Genomic DNA, 26,785 nt, shown 5'->3' with positions numbered 1-26,785 from the left:
TCATAACTCTTTGTCACAGAAGGAAAGCATGCATTAAGCTCCCATGAAGTAAAGAAACAAAACTTCTCTCAGAACTTTGCCTCGGAACTCCAAGGCATTCCTTCTTCACCCTCATCCAGCATTTAAAAATGACTAATAAGACAAAGTTTATGTCCATTAAAGAAATGTGACTCTTGGATAGTTTGAATCACTGCTAGTATCAAAGACTAATGCTAGCATGCATTAGGAAAATGGAATTAATTATTCTGTAGCTTACAGAAATATTCAAAGTCATTTTGAAATCTGGTAAAAATTAAAATTATTCTCTGATTTTCAGTGTTTTTCTTTTCAGAGATTTGATAGTCATTTGCAGTCCTCCTAATGAATGATAAACAAGAGGAAGCAGATTGAGTTCTCTCTAAAGTTGCCACATATTTAAGATATACAAGTGGCTAAAAATGTAAACTCCTTTATTTGTCATTGTTCTTATTTTGATAGTGCATCACTCATTTTTTTCCATACATATTTTTGACTAGCAAGGCCAATCACGGTGGCAGAGGTTGGGGATATAATGATAAGTAAGAAGTGAGCTTTTGTTCTCAAGGTCATGGTTTTGCTTGGAGGGAGTCATGTAAGTGAGCAGTCATTGCCACAAATTTTGAAGGTTTTAGAGAGAAGTGTTTGCACCGAGAACAGCTATGGGTCAAGGAAAGCTTCATAGAAGAAATAAAGCTTGAAGCAAATCTGTAATGAATAAAATTTTGCAATGGAGGAAGTTGTAGGTAGAATATTATGTAGAAGGACAACATCTGTAAAAACACAAAATTATAGAAAAATATAATAAATTTTAGGAATAACAAGAAAAATGTGTAGTGTGTGTATTAATTTCCTGGGGCTGTTGTAACAAAGTACTCAAAGCTAGGTGGCTTAGAACAACAGAAATTTATTATCTTACAGTCCCAAAAGCTGGAAGCCTGACGTCAAGATGGCAGCAGGGTTAGCTCCTTTTGAGGGCTGTGAGGGAGACTCGGTTCCATGCCTCCCACCTAGATTCTGGTGGTTTGCAGCTTTGGCATTCCTTTGCTTGAAGATGCATCATTGAGATCTCTGCCTTTGTCTTCATGTGCCATTCTCGCTGTGTGCATGTCTGTCTCTGTGTCTAAATTTCCCCTTTATATAAAAAGACCAGTCCTCCTGGATTAGGGCCCACCTAATTTTAACTTGATTACCTCTGTAAAGATGCTATTTCCAAATAAGGACACATTCCGAGGTACTGGGTGCCAGGGTCTCGCATATCATGTTAGTGAAAATCAATTCAACTCATAACAGTATGAGTGTGGCTAGAACATAGGATGCATAAAATGGTGGAATGGGGTCAAAAGGAAATGGTTAAGTGCATAGAAATGGGACCAGAAAGATAGACATAGGTTACTTAAAGATAATGACTTTCTAAATAGAAACACAAACTCTTATTTCAAACATAAAATCTAAGTAGATATGTCTTAAGGACAGAGATCAACACTCTCTATCTATAATCAGGTAATTTTGATCTGTGTCATTACCAATCATAGACTTAAGGAATGTGGCACGTACTATTCAATTCTTCAATCATTAGTTTCTCAATTCTGATGAACATTTTTTAATTGCTTTTTCTCTAAAGTAATATTATAAAAATAAATAAAAATCCTAGAAATAGATACATTAGTAATGTTAACGAACTGTTTCTGAACTATTAAAATAAAGCAGACATGAATTCTAGAGTTCAAAAGTTTTTTGTTTTTCATTTATTTAAAAGTAATTTTATGTTTACCATTTAGCCACTTGCTTAGCAGCTTACTCGTGGAGTACTTTACTCTCTCACCTCCTACATTTTCTATTTGTCATTGCCTCCTCACTTTACTTCTTACCTTGTCCAAATTAAGATGCCTAATTTCCATGACTCTGCGAAGCACAGTCTGCATCCTCTGCTGAAATCCTGTGCCTTGAAATCTTCAGGCCATGAGTAAATCCAGTCATCTTCCCTCTTCACTCCCACATCCAGATTGCTGAGTGCTGCGGGCTTCCTCTTGCACCAGGTCAGCAGTTTGGTCGCCTCCATGTATGGATTCAGATCCAACTGACTCCTAAACACTGCGTACCAAGTCATGAACATGAGACTGCTCTATTTTCTCCTCTCTACCTTCGGGAAATTCTTCAGAATTTCATGGTCTCCTCAAGATCTCTTCCCCCCTCCTCCCTCTTGAACATATTTAAAACTTCAAAGAGAAATGTGAGCTTTTTCTTTTTTTCAGTTTTCCTTATCTGGTCTTCCCTGTTCATACATATTCAATTAAAACTCATGAACTCACAAGTGATGAACATGCATTCTTACCTCTAGTTTTATAGAAAATGCTCACCTCTCTTCAGTTGGTCTAATCCTTAGGTTGGTGACATTGCTCTTACCTTATTTTTTTTTTCTCTTGGACTTTGTCCTATCAGATAGTCTTGGCATTTTCTCTCTTCGTTTCAACTGCCTCCTTCTGAATAAGCCATAAATATAGTAAGATCGCTCACATTAAAAAAATGAATAAACAGGTAATATCTCCTCCCTCATCCATTGTTTTATTGAAGGAATACATTCAGCTGTCTCCTTTTTTGTTATCAGAGAAACATAGAAGTCATCCCTCTTTTCATTTTGTTACCTCCTCTGGCTGATTCTTGAACTTACTAACTTGGGTTTGTGAATTTCAGGTCTGCATTCTAGGCCTACTGTTCTGCTGATTCACACCTGCAAATTCCATGTCACTTCTTTTTTTTCAGTTCCTGTCTCACTTGGACACTAACTGGGAGTCTTCTCTCTCTCTTAAAAATTTCTCATCATATCTGATAATGCTAGCTACTAGATCTTTCCCACCTCTGAGACTGTCCTGTTTCAGCCTCATTTATGGCCACTCTTTCTGACTGTTCATAGAGTTGCATCTTCAGCTAGCTTCCCACTATGGACACACCTATAAGCCAAATAAAATTGATATTTGCATGACACCCATATCAACAAGTTCAAACAAGACACTTGCTGATTCCCTGAGATGTAATTCCAGACAGATGTTTCCAAAATCTTACTCAATAGCTTCCTGGACATACACCTCATAGACCCCAACACGACATTCCTGAAGTTGAACTTTACCACCTATTCTTCCTGTTCACCTTCTTGGTGAACAATATCACCAATAGACAAGCCAGAAATCTGGGTGTCTTCTGACACTGCTACATGCCTCTCAACTCCTATGTTTGAATAGCTGCCAAATCCTTAAATCTATTGCATGTACTTTACTGCTCCATCCCCATGGCTACTGCTGTGATTAAATATGCATCACTCTTCTCTGGGCTATTGAAATAGTTTCCAAACATATTTTTATATTTTCCATTTCTTATATGCTTAAAAAGATGTGAATTGTTTCCTTATGCCCAATCTTCTTGAAATGGTTCCCTTCTCTGGTTTAGCCACTGTCTAAATTATTTTTCTGTGTTGGCTGTGAGGCACAGACGTACTGAAGACTCGCTGATGAAGGCTATCAAGTGTTTCTTTACAAAAATGCACACTCTCCCATGCACACAGGCCCACACGTTGTTATAGCAGCATCAGGGGATTCATGGATTCCCTGAGGTCTGTCCAGAAACCCCATGGTCCAACCTGATTTCTAGCCACACTACTCTCCAACACCTTCTACAATACCAAATATGTGTAGCTCCCCCTAAATGCCATGTTGTTTCTTGCTTCATAATACTGTCTCACACAACCCCTGCTTGCCACGTTCACTTAGTAAGTGAATAAAATCCACTCATCTTCTGTCTGTTAGCCTTAGATCGCCTTCAGGCTTGTACTCATTCTTTCCTCAAACATACAGGTCTGGGTTGTTTCTCTCCATTATAGCCCTATTTATATGACTTCTACAAGACAATAAAATAACCTAGGGTAGACAGTGTAATTTAAAGCTAAAGAAACTAAGAGTCTGAAGGACATAGGTTTAAATGCATGGTAGATATGGATGTATTTGGTAAAGGGTATAATGTCCCTAATCCAGCTACCAAGTTACTCTGAGTTTGAGGAAGGAGAAGTTTCTTCGGTCGAGTTAGTACCATATAAAGATTTATAATGGAAGTGGCCTTTAAATTGGTTTTATAAGCTATGTAGGATTTGGAAATGTAAAGTTTGGAGGTAGAGAAGAAAAGTGAGAATTCTCCTACCTGGACAACATTTACCAAGCTGCTTTCAATTGTAAAAATTAGAACCTTGATTATGTCATTAGACTATTTTTCTAGAACTGTATTAATCATAAGAAATTATCACTCATGTGATTCATGTGAATTATTTCCTCACCTATATTTTTTGTTAGAAATATGATATTTTGGAGTTCATAGTGAGCTTATTTTTCCATTGGTCAATTCCTGGCTATATTACCAATATGTAAGATTTAGCACACTGTTTCGTAAAATGAGTTCAGAAAATCTAATCCTATGGAAAACTCATCAAGAAAGTATTCTGTGTGCTAATAGACTTGTGATTCACATTAGCATGGTAAAAGCTCTTAAAAGACCTGTGTTAAAGAAACTTCGCTTGCTTAATTTACCCCTTCACGACTTATCTGATCATATAACCACCTTTTCCATAATAATTGGTATTATTTCAAGGGACTACTTCTCCACACTTTGGGAAATGATAATGAACTATAAATATTCATCTGCTATGCACAGTCTTTCCAAACAGAACTACCTATTAACCATCCAAAATAAGCTGTTTCATAATTTTTCTCACTTCTCAAAGAGGAGATTCCAAAATAACCCTCAACTTAGAGAACTTATATCATAGGCCATATATGGTTTTTTTTTTTTTTTTTTTTTTTTTTTTGAGACGGAGTCTCGCTCTGTCGCCCAGGCTGGAGTGCAGTGGCCGGATCTCAGCTCACTGCAAGCTCCGCCTCCCGGGTTTACGCCATTCTCTCGCCTCAGCCTCCCGAGTAGCTGGGACTACAGGCGCCCGCCATCTCGCCCGGCTAATTTTTTGTATATTTTAGTAGAGACGGGGTTTCACCGTGTTAGCCAGGATGGTCTCGATCTTCTGACCTCGTGATCCGCCCGTCTCGGCCTCCCAAGGTGAGGCCATATATGTTTTGTAAGTATTTTGCTATTAACCTGTTGGGGGATAATTGTTTTAATACATTATGAAACAATGAAATCATAATAGCACAGATCTTTTGGAACAGAAAGGATGACTATATTTTAAATGGTTTTCCCCTCCACCACTAATTTCAGGAACCTGAAGCCTAGAGAAGCATAAGAACTTAGTAAATATCACTAAGTGGAACCATGGACTAAAATTTGGACTAAGTCTCTAGTGGACTATGGACTAAAGTGGAACCATGGACTAAAAATTGATCTATTGAATGAGCCCGGTATTCTTTTGCTCACTAATCGATTCCATTGCTTAATAACCCATTTATATTTTAAAAAATTCTACTTATGATGACAGCTGAAATTTTTTATGACAGATTTGAAAACAAGAACTAGATGAGTTTTAAATGCATCATCATTGCTAAACATCCTTGAAATTACATTTTGCATAATTGAGAACAAAAGTTGTAAAATAATTTTAAAATAAAATTATAATGCTCAGAAGAAATGCTTTTAAAACATCCAGTCTTTCAGAAATATAAACTCTATAAAATCAGAAATGTAAAGTGAAAGTCAGATTCATTTTACTCTTATTTGGTTATTTAGTCTCGCATTTGATAAACTGTTTCCTTCCAACATGAAACCACTCTTGGGGATCAAAGTCATTAGCAGAACAAGCAGATCATGTTCATTAGTTAATTCTAATCAGTTCTGTGCTTTCATTGTAAGTTGTTTTTCCGAGGCAGAGGCATTTCTATTTATTAGGTAATATGGACCTTTTAAATTTGTTTTCACCATGGAAACATTTCATGCCTCCTTCCTAATAACTTTGAAAAAAATTAAGAGATATGATGCCATCAATCAATCATATAAAACCAAAATTAAAAGGAAAAGTATATGCTGTCCTCTCTTTATATGAAATTACTTTCTTTTATTATAATTTCACATTATTATTGAAAATGCCAGGTAATAATACTGAATTTGGGAGCTGTCAAAGGAATAAAGCCATCCATTCCTATGTTGTTTAACGTAGAGTATTTGTGTGTATATAAAAAATGCTTTAATTCCAAAAAACACATCCAACCTTTTTAAAATTAAAGAAATAACACATAACATATAATATTTTAACTAGACAATATTAAATGCAAAATCGAAGTCCAGTGGCCTTAGCTCCAACATGTCTGTAACTTTATCACCATGTGGAATATTAATGTTGCAAAGTAAGCATGACAATAAAATATACAGTATGTACAATGAGATATATTTGCTGAAGAAATATGCATTTCAGAATATTGAACCATTAACAAAGCATTGAGAATTCATATATGCAAATTAATTTTTTAAAAATTTTATCTTTCAGATTTTCTACTCTCCCCTGGCCCTCTTCATACCCCCTTCAGTATATGCTGTTCATCTTCAGTTCAATCTTCTTTACCAGTTTTGGATCCACACAGAGGTAAAACATTTTTTTATCTTTGTAAGTTTTATACCTAAACAGCCTGAAGCAATGTCCTGGAAATCCACTAGCAGATGATTTATTGTGTAAGAAAAATCTTTGTCTGCCTTTTTTAAGGAGAAACATCTGTTCATTTTTATTCCTTTTTACTGAATATATATTGCAAAGTTTATAAGAAGCAATGAGGCCAGTTGGTCTCAATTAAATAAAACAAGTTTTTGAACTATTAAGTACCAAAACATTTTAATACTATATTCAATACAATATCTTCCTGTATGACAGTTTATTAAACATTATTTACCAAGAGAGGTTGAAATTCATTTAAATTTAAAGATTTAAACATATATATGTGTGTGTATATAAATATATCTATATTCTGTTGGAGCTCTTTGAAACATCCTTAAAAATTTTATAGAAATTATGAAAATAATTTTTGATTGGAAAACTTGCTCTAACTACAGAGTTTAAATTTTATTTAAAATTGTTCAGTGTGTTGTTAGTTTTTCCCCCTCCCCCCCAAAAAAAAAAACTGGAGAAATGTAATTTTAGAGTCTTCCGTGGCATTTCAAATTGTCAGACTTGAATGTTTGCAGCTAGGTTATTAAGCAGCTGATTGCTTTATGAACATTTGTACCAATCCTACTGCTAAAATACCAAAAATCACAGACCTAGAAAAATTCTCACCTACACACAAGCACTCTTTTAAACATTTGGTATTTATTGGAAGCCTTTTGAAGTTACTAGAGGAAGCATGTTGACAGGTGTTGCAACTGGTTGAACAACACTACAAATCACAGCTGCATTGTACGTGAAATCTTGATACAACAAAGTGCATTATTCCATTAACCTGCAGTATTTTATGCTACCGATTTACTTGGAATAAAGAGACTGTTACCATGACTTTGGACATATGTAGCATTATTTGAAGATCTATCATGAAATAGTATTGTGTTTTATGACACTTAACACACATCAAACACTCAATACTACAACCATCTGAAAGAGATGTTGCAGCCAATTCTAACTCTAGAGGTCAAAGACCAAATTTGTTTAAATCAGTGAAGGGAAGCTTTCTGATGATTTACATGGAGGGGTTAAGGGAGAATTACATTTTATAGCAGCTCTGCTCCAGGTCACGCCATGTGTTGGGTCAGGTATTAGTTTGGATGCAGAACAATAGTGCCTCAGTCACTTTCACATCTTCCTGTGTCCCTCTGAGAGGGCCATGAGCTAGGATTTGAGTTCCATTTCATGAAGTAAAGCACGAGTGGAGAAAAGCCACTGGTGAGACTTAATTCTTCTTAACTAAGAACCTCCAAGGAGCTTCTTTCCACTTCAAAAGCAATGCTTAGAACCTCTCCCTTGTGTTACACTTTATGCTTTTCAAAATACTTTTCTGTGTGTGGGTTCCTACAGTTGAGCTGCCTGGGAGGCAAGAACACATCTTCTGAAATTCATGGTTTGGATCTTGGAATTTTAAATTGTATTATTAACCGTGAAAACAATTCTGAAATATTTCTCAACTGTGCAGTTACATTCGTTTATTATATACAACACAGAATAGTTTGTTTACAAATAGTAGAATAATTCAGGATGGAGAGCCAAGAGATTGGACACCATGACTGATTCTGGAGAGAAAGACTAATGGAATAGAGGATTGGAGTGGGACAAGTATTAAGTATTTTTTTTAAATCATTTTTACAATTTGCTTGTCTTGCTTTTTTCAATTAAGAGTTAACACAGATTAGTAAGCAAAAAATAAAAACTGAAAACAACAGCCTTTAGTCTAGAAAAATACTCACTTTATGTTTTCCTGTACTGTAAATTGTGTGAACCCCTTTAGGCCACGTGCATACTGTTTAATATCGGGCATCACACTTGGATCTCCATTGACAGAAATGATATATGAGCTGTAGAGATGACAATGTTAGAAAAAGAGCCCTGTATATTCCTGAGTAGAGTTTCATTCCTACAATTGTTTCACTTCCCCTAACATCCACAAAAATCAGTTCTTACTCTAAGGGGAATATGATCTTAAGAAGATACTGATTTTTTTTGGAAAGCGAGGAAGATTCAGTTCTCTTAAAATCAATCACATTAGAATAAAAGGAAGGAAAACCCCTAAAACCACATTTTTGAAAGACTGTATGTGAGATTAAAATAGGCCATAAAACACACTAAATCATTTATGGAAATTTTCTGTTTACTTTTGAGTTATTTTGATAAATAAACAAAGTCTAGGCCAGGCACAGTGGCTCATGTCTGTAATCCCAACACTTCGGGAGGCAGAGGTGGGAAGATCACCAGAGGTCAGGAGTTTGTGACCAGCCTGGCCAACATGGTGAAACCTCACCTCTACTAAAAATACAAAAATTAGCTGGGCGTGTTGCACACCTGTAGTCCCAGCTACTTTGGAGGATGGGGCAGAATAATTGCTTGAACCTGGGAAGCGGAGCTTGCAGTGAGCCAAGATCATGCCACTGCACTCCAGCCTGGGTTACAGAGCAAGACTCCCTCCCCAAACCCCCCAAAAAAAGAAAAGAAAAGAAAAGAAAAACAAACAACAAAGTCTATTGTCATCCTCTTTTTTTAAAAAGTTGTGAAACATTTGGCTTGAAACTCTACTCTGTTGCTTAATTTTTGTGACTATATTTTTGTCTGTGTATTATTCATGGATCTAAAGCCTCTGCAGCACATATTCAGTTATACTCTCTTGTGAATTCACTAAAGATAGTAAGAAAATCTTTTTATTTAATACACGTTTTTAACTTAAATCTGTGGAATATTTTTAAGTATATTTTAGACATCAGGTGTTATTTGGGTGTTAGCTGAGTTTTCACACTACAGTAGCAATCGTGTAATGATACTATTAACACTATTGACTTTGTTTTTTTAAAATTTATTATCACATTGTTAATGTATCTATCATGTAATGCTTGAGTAGAGAAATGTAACAGAGAAATAACTTAATTCTTTGATATTGAAGATTTGAATCAAATGATTCAATGATTTTTTTTTTTTCTTTGAGACAGCATCTCACTCTGTTGCCAGGCTATAGTGCAGTGGCACCATCTCAGCTCCCTGCAACCTCTGCCTCCCGGGTTCAAGCAATTCTCCTGCCTCAGCCTCCCAAGTAGTTGGGACTACAGGCACGCACCACCATGCCCAGCTAATTTTTGTATTTTTAGTGGAGATGGTGTTTCACCATATTGGACAGAATGGTCTCAGTCTCTTGACCTTGTGATCCACCTGCCTTGGCCTCCCAAAGTGCTGGGATTACAGGCATGAGCCTGTACAAAAAAATTAGCTGGGCATAGTGGCGGGCGCCTGTAGTCCCAGCTACTCGGGAGACTGAGGCAGGAGAATGGTGTGAACCTGGGAGGAGGAGCTTGCAGTGAGCCGAGATTGCACCACTGCACTCCAGCCTGGGTGACAGAGCAAGACTCCGTCTCAAAAAAAAAAAAAAAAAAAAAAAAAAAAAAAACCCTCAATTTGTAACATGTGATTTTATTTTATTCCTGATGACTTTTCATGAGCAGAAATATTGAATTTTGAAGTTCACTATTTTATGTTTTTTTAAAAAAAATTCTCTAAGAAATCTTTGACTATCACGACCTCTGAAAGGTAGTCTTCTAGGATTACTTTTGAAAATTTTAGAGTTTTAACTTTTACCGTTACTCTGTGATATTCTTGAATTAATTTTTACATATGGTATGTAATCAAGATGACTGATTTCCATGTACATAACCACTAACTATAGCCCCATTTATTATAGAAACTTAAAAAAAATCCATTAGATATCCTTGGCGGCTTGTTGAAAAAAAGTTGACCACTTATGTTTGGATTTATATTTAGACTCCTACTCACTCTCATTGATGTATTTGTTTCCCTTTATGCCAGTTCCTCAATTTATTGATTATCATAGCTTTAAAGGATGCATTATTCACACATTTGTAAAATAATTTTATTTTCTATAGGATTTTTCTCATACATAATTTTGTGGTCATCGAATAAAGACAATTTTCTTTCTTTCTTTTTTTTTCCTATATTTGTGCTTTTTTTTTTTCTTGCCTTATTGCTCTGGCAAGGAGCTAGATGGTATAAGATAGAAGTGGCTAAAGTAAAATGTAGGCATCCTCTACTGACTTGTTTTCTCTTTCTCTCTCTCCCCACCTTTCTCCATCTCTTCGTATGTGTGTGTGTGTGTGTGTGTGTGTGTGTGTGTCTACTCTAGGGATTAAATATGCATTCCTGTAATATTCTACCTTGAATTAATATAATACTTACCATAAATGTCAGAATTTTATAGTAATATAATTCAATCTATGCCCTCTCAATCTTTTAGCTAGCATTCTCACATATGCTAATCTTTCACATTCTAAATCCCAAAATATGGCTGGGTACAGTGGTTTACACCTGTAATCCCAGCACTTTGGGAGGCCAAGGTGGGCAGATCACCATGTCAGGAGATCTAGACCATCCTGGCTAACACGATTAAACTCTGTCTCTACAAAAAAATACAAAAAAATTAGCTTGGCGTGGTGGCGGGCTCCTGTAGTCCCTTCTACTCAGGAGGCTGAAGCAGGAGAATGGTGTGAACCCAGGACATGGAGCTTGCAGTGAGCTGAGATTGCACCACTGCACTCCAGACTAGGCAACAGAGTGAGACTCCTTCTAATAAATAAATAAATAAATAAATCAATCCCAAAATATTGCTTTCATTATTTTAGATTTAATTAGTCAGTTATGTTTAAAGGAATCAAGAAAATAAAACAGTTTATCTTCTTTGTTTGCCCCGATGTTTACCTTCTAATAGTCTTCTTTCTTTCCATTAACCTAAGTTTTCATCCCTTATTATTTCTTTTCAGGCTGAATAACTTTTGCATCTTTTGTAATGCAGACTTGTAGCAACAAATCTATTCAGTTTCTGTCTATCTTAAGATGTCATGTTTTCCCTAATTTTTGAAAGATACTTTTCTGAATATGAAATTCTTAATGGATATTCCTTTGTTGCATTTTTTTCAATACTTTAAAAAGTTTAACTCATTGTCTTTAAACTTTTATTTTTTCTAATAATTCAATTTTCATATCATTGTTATACCATAGGTAATGTGTCTTTTTATTCCTAGATATTTACAAAATTTTTCTCTTCCTTTTAAAATGTTAGCAGTTTGACTATAATGTGCCAATGTGGTATTTAAAAAACATTAATCTGGGACTACAAGTATGTGCTTTGGAGTTAAGGCGTCCTGGTCATGATTTTCTTAAACATTGTTTCTGTCCCTTTCTCTTTCTCCTCCCCTCTGGGAACATCAATTAGCTATGTATTCTTCATGATACTACCTTAGAGATCAGTAATGCTCTGTAATTTTTAAGATTTTACTTTCTTTTGCATTCAGATTGAATAACATATATTAATTTGTCTTCAAGTTTATTTGATCTTTTCACTACTTTCTCCAAGCTGCCATTGAATCCATTCAGTGTATTTCTCACATTAGATATTATACATTTATGTTCTAGAATTTGCCTTTTTTTATGAACAGTTTATTTTCTCTGTTGAGAGTCTCTTTCACTTATTGTGACTATTTTGCCTTTATGTCCTAAATGTAATAATTATTTAAAAATTATTGTCTACTAATTCCAATATCCGGTTCATATTCAGTTCTACTTCAATTGACTGTTATTTTACTTGATATGAATCACATTCGTGTTTTTTTCTTTGTACATCTAGTAATTTATTGTTAATATTATATGTAAATCATTATGGCAGATTTGTTGTAAAGACTCTAGATTCTGTTTTGTCCATCTGACCATTCCTTATTATTATTCTAGGAGGTGGTGAAATAATTGGCTAACTACCCTGTGTTTTTGGAGACTTTGACTTATACATTGTTAGGATATGTGGGGATTTTTGGCACTGTCTTTAGTCTTAGGGCATATTCCTTATCCTTGGTGATCTTCAATTTTAGGGCAAGACTTGTCTTTTTTTTTTTTTTTTAAATAATGAAATGCCCGAGGTGTTTACAAAGCCCCTCTCACTTGGCAGGATTTGAACTCTAAATTCTCTTTTGCTAGCACGAGACAGCAATTGAAATCTCTGCTCAGCAATTTTACAACTTTCCAACTTCTGAGTTTTTCATCAGATTTCTTAGTGTCTTGCCCTACATATGAGTAATTTAAGAGTCAGCCAGGATTTGAGGGCACTTTGTATGCAGACATTATGGCTCCCATTCCGTGGTCCCTATCTTTCTAGGATTTCCCCCTTATATTTCCAGTCACTTTTGCTATCCTAAAATTTGACCTACGACTCCTAACCTGGTTCATACACTGCCCATTCAGTGATGTAATTGACAAGCTATCAGGAAAATGAATCCTTTCCAGCAACACACGATACTCAAATAACTGCCTCAATTAGTCCTTTTGTCTGGAGATAATTTTATGATAGACCTAAATAGTAAAGGGCAATAGAAATTAGAGTACAAGAGAGCTGCAAGGATGCAATGTGCAAAATGAGAAAGCATAAGAAATGTGCAGCAGAATTATGAAGTAATATATACAATGAGATAATAGAAACCAGAAGTTTTCAGAAGCTAACAGATGTAGAGAAGAATAGAAAAATTTTACTCTATAGCAGCAAACGCAATAGAGTGGTAGCAGGATGAGCAGAGACTTAGAAGATCTGACTTCTGAGGACACAGATAATAGAGTGTTTTGGTTATTGCCCTTTAGTATCCAAAATTAATGGAAGTCTAATATTATTTATCTAATCTTCAAAATTATATTAAATTTACTTAAGATCCAGTCATGTGTGAAGATTTATGTTTTTAAGTAACTATCTCCATTTTATTTATCTTTTAAATAACATATCAAGAAAGAAAAAATACATACTATTTGTAATATGAATTTTAAGTAATGACTGCAGAGACACATGTTTAGTGAATATCAAATTTCTGTAGCTGTTATTTTACCATTTGTGTAGATAGGAATTAATGTATTGGAATTATTAATCTAGTTGGCAAATCTTCGTTATCAAATTAAATATTTATTTTGTGTAAAGAAATATGTCACCTGGGAGATGTTTTTAATATTTCATATACTATGATTATAAAAACTTAAATATGAATATTATAAACACACAATTAGTCACGCCTTTTTAAAAAACAAGTTACATTACAAATAAGTAAATCATTTCTTTTATGTAAACTGCATCTTTTATTTTGTGGCCTTTGGGATTAAAGTGCCTGAGTTTGACTCCTGATTTTATTTGTTACTGTGCCTATGAACTTGCACAGAGTTCTTTACCTTCTTGTGCTTCAGTTTCCTCCTATGTATAATGAGGATAATAACAATGCAAAGTGTCATAGTCTGTTTTCCGTTGCTATAACAGAATACCACAGACTGAGTAATTTATAAAGAATAGAAGTTTATTTGGCTCAAAGTTCTAGAGGCTACAAAGTCCAAGATCAAGGTGCTGGCATCTGTTGAGGGCCTTCATGCTGAGATATGACATGGCAGAGGGCAAGCAAGCATGCAATACAGAGAGCAAATAGGGTGCAAGTTTATTCTTTTATCAGGAGCCCACTCTTCAAATAACTAACTCACTCCTGATTTAGGCAGTAATAGTATTAATAAATTTATGAAGACAAAACCCTCCTGACCTAATCACCTCTTAAAGATCCCAACTCTTAACTCTGTCACAATAGCAAATAAGTTTCAATATGAGTTTTGGAGGGGACATTCAACCATAGTGTATACATGGTTGTGAGGATTAAAAAAATGTAGTTCATATTTCAATCTAACAATTAAAATAATGCTTGAAACTCAAGCACAAGAAGGCGAAGAAGGTAAAGAACTCTGCCCAAGTATATACTCATAGTAACAAATAAAATCTGGAGTTGAACTCAGGCAATATAATTCTAAAGGCCACAAAATGAAAGATGCAGTTTACATTATGGAAATGATATTACTTACTTGTAATTTATAACATAGAAAGTACTAAAAAATGTTTTCAGTATTGTTACTGTTATCTTTTTTAAAATATAGATACCTGTTTTACTGTATGTCACTTACTAAGCACTCTTAGCCATGATGATTATTCATGTATATTTTATGACACAATTTTAATTCAATGGATATTTTGTTTAATATGAATTATTAATATGAATAAATGCAATCAAATTTAAGACTTAAATAATTAATGAATCCCCAACTTACTTTAGGGCAAAAAAATGCATTCTTTTTTTTTTTTTTGAGGCAGAGCCTCGCTCCGTCGCCCAGGCTGGAGTGCAGTAGTGTGATCTCGGCTCACTGCAAGCTCCGCCTCCTGGGTTCACGCCATTCTCCTGCCTCAGCCTCCTGAGTAGCTGGAAAAAATGCATTCTTAACTGTAAAAATTTGAGATTCTAATCATAAAGTACATTGTTTAGGAATTTTTTTGTTATTTACTTTTTCTGATCTATAAACTGATCAATGTACAGATTATTACATTTGACAGGTTCAACATATTTTTGAAAATATTTCAATTACTGTGGTCTGCAGACATTTAGTGAGAATCTATTGCTATTCTTGTAGTATCTTGTTACTACACGTAAGACTAAGTATCCTAGTCTTATGTACTCAATAAAAAAATTAAATGATGGAAAATGAGTTACCATTTTCTTTATGAAGAAGTAGCTAATTTTGAAGAATGTATTTTAAAAGGACTGAAGTTTAGAAGCACGGTTACAGTGGTCTCAGTCCAAGAATTCTCAGTTACTTATGGTTACTGAGAATTGGTCAGACATATTCCAAAGAAAATTTAATGAGTATCATTTCTATTCATTTATTTATTTATTGTTTATTTTATTGTGAGCTTATCCAGTACTCACTATTTTTCAGGAAGTATTTTAACATTAAATTTTCATAACAACTCATTAGAATTTGTAGTGGCATTACCTTCAATTAAATATACTGAATAACTCACCCTGGGCCATATGATTAGTAAGTGTCAAACCTGGGGTTTATACAAAGTAGTCAGACTCCATATTATTTGCTCTAATCTACTACACTATGCAGTTTCCCTCTACAATGGTCATTTCTGATCTTAATGTTGTAATAAATAGCCACCATGTATTAAGCATCCAGTATGTGCCAAGCAAAAATTGCTCACTTAATTCTCACAAAATAATTTGAATCTCTGAAGGATAATTAAAGTTTTACAGATTGTAAAGAATGAATTCAGTAATAGGGCTTTATTTTAAGGATATGGGTGGACACACATGCAGCAAGAAACCATTCCAGAAATTTAATAGAAAGTCAGAAAACTAGGCCGGGCGCAGTGACTCAAGCCTGTAATCCCAGCACTTTGGGAGGCCGAGACGGGCGGATCACGAGGTTAGGAGATCGAGACCATCCTGGCTAACATGGTGAAACCCCGTCTCTACTAAAAAATACAAAAAACTAGCCGGGCGCGGTGACGGGCGCCTGTAGTCCCAGCAACTCGGGAGGCTGAGGCAGGAGAATGGCTTAAACCCAGGAGGCAGAGCTTGCAGTGAGCTGAGATCCGGCCACAACAGCACTCCAGCCTGGGCGGCAGAGCGAGACTCCGTCTGAAAAAAAAAAAAAAAAAGAAAGAAAGAAAGTCGGAAAACTAAATGTTTTATATTCACCAAACTCTGTGAGCAAATCTCATTCCTTTTAAGGCTAAGAACGTTAATATTCTATGATGTATATAAGACGACACAGCATGCATGGGAGATAAATTTTGACCCTACTTCATTCACTTGTCACACTTTTTCCTCAAACAATACATTTATCTGAGTTTCACTCGGTAGACCCTGGTGGGTAGCAGCAGAGTTCATAAAGAACTGATATGGTAGAGTTAAAAGATCAAGGTCATTGGCTAAGGCCAAGATCAGTTGTAATTCTTCCTGTACCAAATAATTGTGTATACTTTACCCACATTTACTTCCCCCCTCTTAAAATCTAACCTATTTCCAGAGGCCAGTCCTGATGAAAATACTTTAGTGATGTTCTATTGCTTACCGAATAAAGTCTAAATTCCTTTCATGTTCTTTGTGTACCACGTTCCAACTATATCTCCTGGTCTATGTCTCGTTACTTTACATACTGTGCAGCTCAATAAACCTGGACCATTTTGCATTTCTCAAATGCATCTAATATCCAATATTTGCATTTTCTCTTCTTTTCATATTTTCCATATGCTATTATTCTATACATTCTTCAAAGCTCAACTCAAATTCTCCCTTCCCCAGAAAATGTACCCCTGTTAAGAACAAACCACTATAAAGCTCAGACCATGTGTTAGTCATTATGCTAAATATTTTACATGTATTTACTTATTTAATTATCACGTAACCCATGGTCCCCACTCAAAGTGAGGAAACAACTATACAGAGGTTATGTAACTTGCCTACTGTTGTTGCAGCTAGTTAGTAGGAGAACCATGATTCAAAGCCTGGTAAGCAATTCTCTCTCCTTTCCTGCTCTGAAATCCCATATCATTGATTTTACATATCTTACAGCTAGGATGTCATATGTATCAGCTTGCTCGGAACAGCCCCAGTTATACCTATTTTTTTCTGGCATAATTGTTAATAACACAGCAATTCACTCTTAAAACATTCATTATACACTGGTTGAGTTTTCCTCCCAAGTAGTTCGTTAATATCTCTTACCCTTTCCGTCTCTTTTGCCCTACCTGAATTTATGATCCTTCATCATTTACAGATGGTTACAACAGAATTCTGTTTTTTTTCTATGCCTACACACTCTGCCTCTCTTATATGTTTTCATACAACAATTGTGATGATTATTTTAGAACTCAAATAATATTAGGGCACTCCTAACATGAGAAAAAAATTCTTAAGTGACTTTCTATTGTCTCCAAGATAAAATCAAAACCCTTAAATTCATTAACAGATTTCAGGGCTCTTAGAAAATGACCCTTGTTTACAACTCCCATCCCATCCCCTAAGTCAACCAGTATAGCTAAACTGCCCTGCTCTTTGCTTCCTGAAATACTTAGGGGTTATCTGTATTTGCACATGCTCTCTCTGTGATAACCTTTTTTAAAACATTCTTCATCACACAACCCAATTACCACTTCCTCTGCAACATCTTTCTTTTACCTCCTAGTAAGAGCTCGATGCACTTTTCTTTATACTACCTCTGTGTATATTTCTATTTCCACATTGGTAGTTAAGAGTTAAGAGCACGAGCTCTGTTTGGGGACATAAATTAGATAACACATTAGTTTCTGCACATGGGAAGCATCTAATTATTAATAATAATAGTGAAGTTTAATTCTTATGCCACTGTGTTGTACTTGTTGTTTAACTCTCTGTGTCTCTCATTATTCTCTGAATTCCATGATAGCAAAAAATGTTTCTCATTTATTATATTACTGTGTTTGTGTGTATATGTAAACATATTTCACATACAAATATACACACACACATAAATTTTAATAAGCATTGTGTTCAAATAAAAAAGTCTTGATTATTGATAATTGTTGCTAGTGCTAAATATTAATAAAGATGCTTATGGGTTTTAAATCAGTGTTTCCAATACCTTACTTAACATATTCTTGGAAATATTTGCTACTACCTTTAATCAACATATCTAAATGTATTTTATTATGACTTTTATCACCTTAAATCTTCTGCTCCTCTACTTTGCTTCATTTCTCTGAAGTCAACATCAAGATCAAATACTGATGTCACCTTTGGCTTCTTGTTCTCTCTTGCAGTCCATCTTTAATGGAAATCCTATACATTTCTTGTTCTCTGTAAAATAATCTTTCCTTCTATTCTACAGTTACCTTTTCAGACAATTCATCCCCTCCTTGCTTATTCATGTATGGATTTCTAGTGTTTATGCAAATATACTGGAATATACATATATGTATGTATATATACATATATATACCTATGTGTATGTGTGTGTGTGTGTGTGTGTATTCCAAACAAACGGACCTTTTAAGTCTTCTGACCTGAACTAGCACCCTTGTCACTAACAATTTTAGGATCATATACGCCTTTGAGTATCTACTGCGTTGTAGTGACTCTTTCCCAACAGAAAAAAAATAGAGAACCAAAGTTGGAAGAGTTTTATTCAGCTACTTGAAGACGGGCTGTCTAAAAATTCATGAATCTTTATTAAAAATGTCTGTTGTGAATGGATTGGAATTTGAGCTCTTAGACACAAGGAACATGATGGAAATTAATTTACCAAATTGAAGAAGAGAACATTTCAGGGATAAGGGAGTAGTATAACATAATGAATAAGATTATACATTTTGAAATCGAAGAGAAATCTGTCCTATTTTAGCTTCATTCAATATTTTTCCAGCTTGTTTACTGCTTTGTTCTCAGAACCTAAAAGAGACTGTTTTGTGAATGAATGAATATGAATATTTACTAAACTTATTTAGACTCTCTGACCTTGCTTCCAAATCTGTTAAGTAACAGTAGTCACACTCATCCATAAGAATGTTATGCAGATTAATGAAATAACAAATGTAAAGCTCATAGTTTGGAACATAATATGTTTTCAAAGAATAGTATTTATTTTGAAAAAGCCAAATGACTACATTTTGGAATTGGTTCGCAAAGTCACAACTAGAACTGAGCAAGGGTAGGGTCTCCTGCATGCATCAGAATAATGTGAGTGTAAGTACTCACATTATATCTTACCAAGTTATAGAATGACTGCTCCCTTCCAAGAACCACATGAGATAAATATCTGGTGAGTGAAGGTAGGAATCTGCATTTTGAACAAGCGTTAGACTGAATGTAAATGGAATAAATTTTGAGCATCATGAAAGTAGGAGCTGACAGTAAACTTCTTCAGGATAATAACTATGTTGTATTAAGTTTTGTTTTCCCAGTGTATAAAACTTAGATCACCACCAGCAAACATCTTTTTAATGAATGAATCCACTGATTGTGTTAAGTAGATTCTCTACAATATGTTTGTTTCTTGGCAGGAGGCAGAAAAAGTGACAAGAAGAATATACTCATAGGAAAGACCTGAGTCAGAATGGATGTATTAATAATGTTTATATTTTTAATCCCTAAGAGGACAAGGGAAGGATAGTAAGATGGCTTGTCCTTAGCAGGAAACTATGCAAATGGAAATGACAGGGCAAATGAACTTAAGACGTGTAAGTCCTTATAGATTCTAATCTAGTGGTTGAGAATGTATTATATAATATTTGACTTCAAAATATTAGTATCTGAAAATATTTTTAACAGATAAAAGTTTATAATGGATGACAAAGAGATCTGATATTTGAGAATGGAAGCTGAGATTTTGCTGAAGTTGCTTATCAGCTTAAGGAGATTTGGGGCTGAGACGATGGAGTTTTCTAAATATACAGTCATGTTATCTGCAAACAGGGACAATTTGACGTCCTCTTTTCCTAACTGAATACCCTTTATTTCTTTCTCCTGCCCGATTGCCCTGGCTAGAACTTCCAACACTATGTTGAATAGGAGTGGTGAGAGAGGGCATCCCTGTCTTGTGCCAGTTCTCAAAGGGAATGCTTCCAGCTTTTGCCCATTCAGTATGAGATTGACTGTGAGTTTGTCATAAATAGCTCTTATTATTTTGAGATATGTACCATCAATGCCTAATTTATTGAGAGTTTTTAACATGAAAGGCTGTTGAATTTTGTCAAAGGCCTTTTCTCCATCTCTTGAGATAATCTTGTGGTTTTGGTCTTTGGTTCTGTTTATACGCTGGATTGTGTTTATTGGTTTGTGTGTGTTGAATCAGCCTTGCACCCCAGGGATGAAGCCCACTTGATCATGGTGGATAAGCTTTGATGTGCTGCTGGATTAGGTTTTCCAGTATTTTATTTAGGATTTTTGCATTGATGTTCATCAGGGATATTGGTTTAAAATTCTCTTTTATATTGTGTCTCTGCCAGGCTTTGGTATGAGGATGATGTTGGCCTCATAAAATGAGTTAGGGAGGACTCCCTCTTTTTCTATTGATTGGAATAGTTTCAGAAGGAATGGTACCAACTCTTCCTTGTACCTCTGGTAGAATTCGGCTGTGAATCCGTCTGGTCCTGGATTTTTTTTTTGGTTGGTAGGCTATTAATTATTGCCTCAATTTCAGAGCCTGTTATTGGTCTATTCAGTGATTCAGTTTCTTCCTGGTTTAATCTTGGGAGGGTGTATGTGACCAGAAATCTTCAGAAAAGCCTCAGGATACAAAATCAATGTGCCAAAATCACAAGCATTCCTATACACCAATAATAGACATACAGAGAGCCAAATCATGAGTGAACTCCCATTCACAATTGGTTTAAAGAGAATACAATCTCTAGGAATCCAACTTACAAGGAATGTGAAGAACCTCTTCAAGAACTACAAACCATTGCGCAATGAAATAAAAGAGGACACAAACAAATGGAAGAACATTCCATGCTCATGGATAGGAAGAATCAACACTGTGAAAATGGCCATACTGCCCAAGGTGATTTATAGATTCAATACCATCCCCATCAAGCTACCAATGACTTTCTTCACAGAATTGGAAAAAACTACTTTAAAGTTCATATGGAAACAAAAAAAAGAGTCTGCATTGCCAAGACAATCCTTAGTCAAAAGAACAAAGCTGGAGGCATCACGCTACCTGACTTCAAACTATCCTACAAGGCTACAGTAACCAAAACAGCATGGTATTGGAACCAAAACAGAGATATAGACCAATGGAACAGAACAGGGCCCTTAGAAATAATACCACACATGTACAACCATCTGATCTTTGACAAACTTGACAAAAACAAGAAATGGGGAAAAGATTCCCTATTTAATAAATGGTGCTGGGAAAACTACATATAGCTAGCCATATGTAGAAAGCTGAAACTGGATCCCTTCCTTACACCTTATACAAAAAATGATTCAAGACCTAAAATCATAAAAACCCTAGAAGAAAACCTAGGTAATACCATTCAGGACATAGGCATGGACAAGGACTTCATGTCTAAAACACCAAAAGCAATGGCAACAAAATCCAAAATTGATAAATGGGATCTAATTAAACTAAAGAGCTTCTGCACAGCAAAAGAAACTACCATCAAAGTGAACAGGCAACCTACAGAATGGGAGAAAATTTTTGCAATCTACTCATCTGACAAAGGGCTAATATCCAGAATCTACAAATAACTCAAACAAATGTACAAGAAAAAAGCAAACAACCCCATCAAAAAGTGAGCAAAGGATATGAACAGACACTTCTCAAAAGAAGACATTTATACAGCCAACAGACACATAAAAAAATGCTCATGACCACTAGCCATCAGAGAAATGCCAAACCACAATGAGATACCATCTCTCACATGAGTTAGAATGGCAATCATTAAAAAGTTGGGAAACAACAGGTGCTGGAGAGGATGTGGAGAAATAGGAACACTTTTACACTGTTGGTGGAACTGTAAACTAATTCAACCATTGTGGAAGACAATGTGGCGATTCCTCAAGGATGTAGAACTAGAAATACCATTTGACCCAGCCATCCCATTACTGGGTATATACCCAAAGGATTATAAATCATGCTGCTATAAAGATACATGCAAACGTATGTTTATTGTGGCACTATTCACAACAGCAAAGACTTGGAACCAACACAAGTGTCCATCAGTGATAGCCTGGATTAAGAAAATGTGGCACATATACACCATGGAATACTATGCAGCCATAAAAAAGGATGAGTTCATGTCCTTTGTGGGGACATGGATGAAGCTGGAAACCATCATTCTCAGTAAACTATCGCAAGGACAAAAAACCAAACACTGCAAGTTCTCACTCATATATGGGAATTGAACAATGAGGACACTTGGACACAGGAAGGGTAACATCACACACCGGGGCCTGTCGTGTGGTGGGGGAAGGGGGAGATAGCATTAAGAGATATACCTAATGTAAATGGCGAGTTAATGGGTACAGCAAACCAACATGGCACATGTATACCTGTGCAAGAAACCTGCATGTTGGGCACATGTACCCTAGAACTTCAAGTATAATTTTTAAAAAAAGAAGAGCCTTGATACCAAACCATTCACCAAAGTACTAGTGATCCATCTGCACTAGTAAACTAGAGACAAAGTTTTGGAGCTGGTACAGGGATGGGAAGGGATCGACAAGATCCTTGCATGAAGCCAGGAGTCTCTAAAAAACGATAGTTTCAGTGGATGAGTACGAAAAAGGCAGTTTCACAGTAAAAAGAAAAAAATGATGGGAATACCTCCCTAGTTATAAACCTACCAATGGCCAGGCATGGTGGCTCACACCTGTAATCTCAGCACTTTGGGAGGCTGAGGTGGGAGGATCACTCAAGGCCAGGAGATTGAGACCAGCCTGGGCAATATAGTGAGACCTCAGCTCTACACAAAAAATTTAAAAATTTAACAAGCGTGGTGGCACTTGCCTGGAGTCCCAGCTTCTTAGGAGGCTGAGGCAGGAGGATAGCTTGAGCCCAGGAGGCAGAAGTTGCAATGAGCCGAGATCACGCCATTACACTCCAGCGTGGGCAACAGAGCAAGAATCTGTCTGAAAACAAAACAATACAAAACAAAACAAAACAAAACACAAAACAAAAACCTAGCAACTTGCAGATCTCAGGTCAGAATTCTACTACTCACATAGACAAGATAATCAACCTCCAATTTTCATTGAAAAGGATCTCAGGCTGGTAGTGGCCTCAGGCATTTGGCAAAAGTAGAGGAACAAACATTAAAACCAGGTGGTATGGTTTGGCTGTGTCCCCACTCAAATACCATCTTGAGTTGTAGTTCCCATAATTCCCACGTGTCATGGGAGGGGCCTGGTGGGAGGTAATTGAATCATGGTGGTGGGTCTTTCCTATGCTGTTCTCATGACAGTGAATAAATCTCATGATATCTGATGGTTTTATAAAGGGGAGTTCCCCTACACATGCTTCTCTTGCCAGTCGCCATGTAAAATGTGCTTTAGCTTGTCCTTCACCTCCCACCGTGATCGTGAGGCCTCCTCAGCCATGTGGAACTGCAAGTCCATTTAACTTCTTTTTCTTTATAAATTAAAAAAAAGGGGGGAGGAGAGAATGGAAGCTGAAATGTAGATTCATATTTGCTTTGTTTACTAAAGTATCTAATGCTCAGATGGTGTCAGGCACATAGTCGGTTGGTAATCAATTAACATTTGCTGACTAATCAGTAGAAGTCACACCTGAAATTGGGAATACAATCATAATGGCAGTCACAACACAGTGAGTTTTAAAAAGAGTCAAAAGTATGGAGCTTGCACCATAATACTGTGGACTGGAATTTTGGACATGGATTGCTTAACCTTCCAGTTTATCAGTTGCCTTCTTTTCATATAATGTTATTATTACTCATACCAGCATGATTCCATTCATCACTGGATGCCTAAACTTGTAAATATAAAATCATGTTACATAAGAATGAAGTTTGGGATGGTTAAACCTGTAAATGGTTCCAGTTTTTCTTCTGTAAATTTACTCTGTGTTGTTTAAAAATAACAAAATGATTTATTCTCTTTTGAGGGAACACTTTTAACAGTTACTTGTATTCATTTCTCCAAGTAGAAACCGAAAGTGTTATTCAAAAGATATGCTGAAACAAATTCAAATAAAATGCTAACTTGTCCTGCTCTTGTCGTTTTGTTTGAGGAATAATGTAATCATAAGTGACAAGAATCAGCCTTCAAGATAATTTATTATAAACGCAGTCCTTTAAAACTTTTGTTTATTGTATAAACATAACCTAGTCCCATTCTTCATTAAAACTAAGCCTTTAACTCTTTAACCCTGTGGTATGGATTCATCAGAAATTTACTCCCTATGAAACTCTTTATGATCCCAACAGTCCTGATTCCTCCAGATTGTTTTATTTCCAAACTGTAAATATTGTTTTTTCACTCCTTAGTGTGGAAATTCAGCTACCTCCATATTACATGCTTACTGAAGTAGAAAACTGCCTAATCAAATAGGAAAACATTTGGCCATGAATAAATCAGGATTTGCCCAGCATTTCAAAGTGTGAAACTAGGCAGACAAGCACATATCCTAAGAGTTCTGCTTTCTCTTCCTTCCCTGTAGATAAATCAGAGGCTAATATGACCACCACTACCATCTGTCTAAATACTTGTGTGGTTGTCTTGAATTAACACAGCAGAAATAGTGGAAGAAGTAATTAAGATTTCATTTTTACATTTCATCACCAGATGCTCTATAATATAAATGTATCCATAAACGTTCAGGTTGATTAAGCTTGTAACAAGTAAAACAATAAATGTTTAAAGATCAACTAATTCAGAACAAGAAACTGTTTTAATATGTTGACTTACAGTGTTTGCGGATCTTATTCCTTTTCTAGAACTTTAAATGAGAATTGCTGTAGATTTTATTGATAGTATAAAAGCATATTTTTATGTATATTCAAACAATAAATGCTGACATTGTCATTTATTCTACTTTTAAGTTAATAAATAGATAAATTAGCAGACACTAAAATGTAATTTCCATTGTTCCACTCTGTGACCTCTGGAAAGATCTTCCCGCAGTACCTTGTACTCAATAAATAACCAGAGAATAAATGAAATCCATACAGATTCTTTCAATTTCTGTATAATCAGTTGAAGAAATTTGTGAGCAAGAAAGAATAATCTAAATTCTCTTCAGGAATAATCAATGAGATTATTGCAAAGCTGCACTACGGGAAACTAAATAAAAGCACGCATCAACACTAAAAGTAATTTTCAGCTTGAGACTTGGAAAGGGAACTCAATTTGCTTCTTATTAGACAATATTTGAGCCAATTATAACTTCAAATTTATTATAAATTCAAATATCTCTACTGTGAAATAGTAATTATAAAAGAAAGAAAAATGAGTGATTTTTTTATCAGTCCCAAGAGAAAACAAAATTATGTGGAAAAGGTAACTTGCTTGTAAAATCTTTTTTTCTGATATAGTTTTAACTTTCCATTGAAGGAGCCTTTGGAGTGTAAATTTGCTTCAGGCAATGCTTGTGTATTACCTCACTTCTTTTTACTTTTAAAACCTAGTGAAGTCCCTAGAAACTCAATAAATATTTGCAGAATAAATGAACTGGCTGACGAGAGACTTCTTACTCTCTTGTTATGCAAATAGCATTCAGTAAGAGTTTCTGGTAAGAATTTATAAATACAGGTTTTAACGCTCTGAAATAGATTATTGCTAGTGTTGATAGAAAACCCTTATTGGTAGGTTGGTACTTAAAGAAGTAATTGTTCAGCATTTGAATATATATTTAATATTTAGTATATATGGTAAATATATTTAATAAGGTTAAATATATGATTATACTACATATGTGTGCCCTTCAGGTTTTCCATCTGCAAATGAGAATAAATATGGCAATATCTTATTGAAGGAGCACAGAAATATTTATTTATTACTACACACTTTTTAGATAAGTATGCATGAGCCTATAGTTAATTATAAAGGTCTTTCCAAATACATTTTTGTACATATGCACACTCACGTTTAGATAGATAGATAAGATAGCTGGATACAGATAGATGAAAGAATAAATGAACAAAAAGAGAAGAAGAAGAGAGAAAGAAAGATAGAGAAAAAAATGAAAGAGGAGGAGGAGGAACCGAAGTGAGGTATGCGAGAAGAAAATTGGCCAGGAAAAAGCCATGTAATTATGGCATACTTGTTAGTTCATTTAATTTTAGACTTGGCTGATACTGAATCTTGTCACTAATTTACCTGAAAATTAATCTTTAAGAATTGTCATTTTTAAACTTCATTTTAAGCATACCTTTCTCAGCTGAATCTAACATGACAAAGATTTTTCCTGTCAGATAATAAATGTATGAGAGACTGGCTTAGTATTTCCCTTAAATACTGGCTACAGTGAATAAGGAGACCCACAGTGGTCTGGACTCTGCTGGAACATCAATCATGCATGACGTTATAACGAAAAGTCTTGACTAGTTATAGTCAATGTTGTCACTCTAACCTATGCTCATCTAAATGCAGACATTTATCCTACTACGGAGATTTCATTTCACTTCACCCAAACCCAGTCATTCCTCAGCATTTAGCGTATCATTTTGCACATGCATTATAAAGAGGGTTCTGTAAAACACATGCTTTTTAGGATATATTTTCCCTATTATGATTTTTCCCTCTCAGACAA

At 35.3% G+C, this 26,785-nt stretch overlaps 1 protein-coding gene across 2 annotated transcripts in view; it reads left to right on the top strand.

Annotated features, from left to right (window-relative positions):
* Window positions 1-26,785, top strand: part of AGMO (alkylglycerol monooxygenase) — a 357,556-nt gene that overhangs the window by 132,592 nt on the left and 198,179 nt on the right. For both annotated transcript variants that reach the window (XM_033193230.1, XM_033193229.1), the window contains exon 5: window positions 6,488-6,583. In XM_033193230.1, the coding sequence (XP_033049121.1) occupies window positions 6,488-6,583 (96 nt within the window). The remainder of the gene's footprint in view (window positions 1-6,487; window positions 6,584-26,785) is intronic.

The sequence above is a fragment of the Trachypithecus francoisi genome, unplaced genomic scaffold (assembly GCF_009764315.1).
Source record: "Trachypithecus francoisi isolate TF-2019V2 unplaced genomic scaffold, Tfra_2.0 Lachesis_group4, whole genome shotgun sequence".
Taxonomy (NCBI): Eukaryota; Metazoa; Chordata; class Mammalia; order Primates; family Cercopithecidae; genus Trachypithecus; species Trachypithecus francoisi.
The sequence above is the reverse complement of the archived record's forward strand: the minus strand, read 5'-3'. Positions and strand labels throughout refer to the sequence as shown.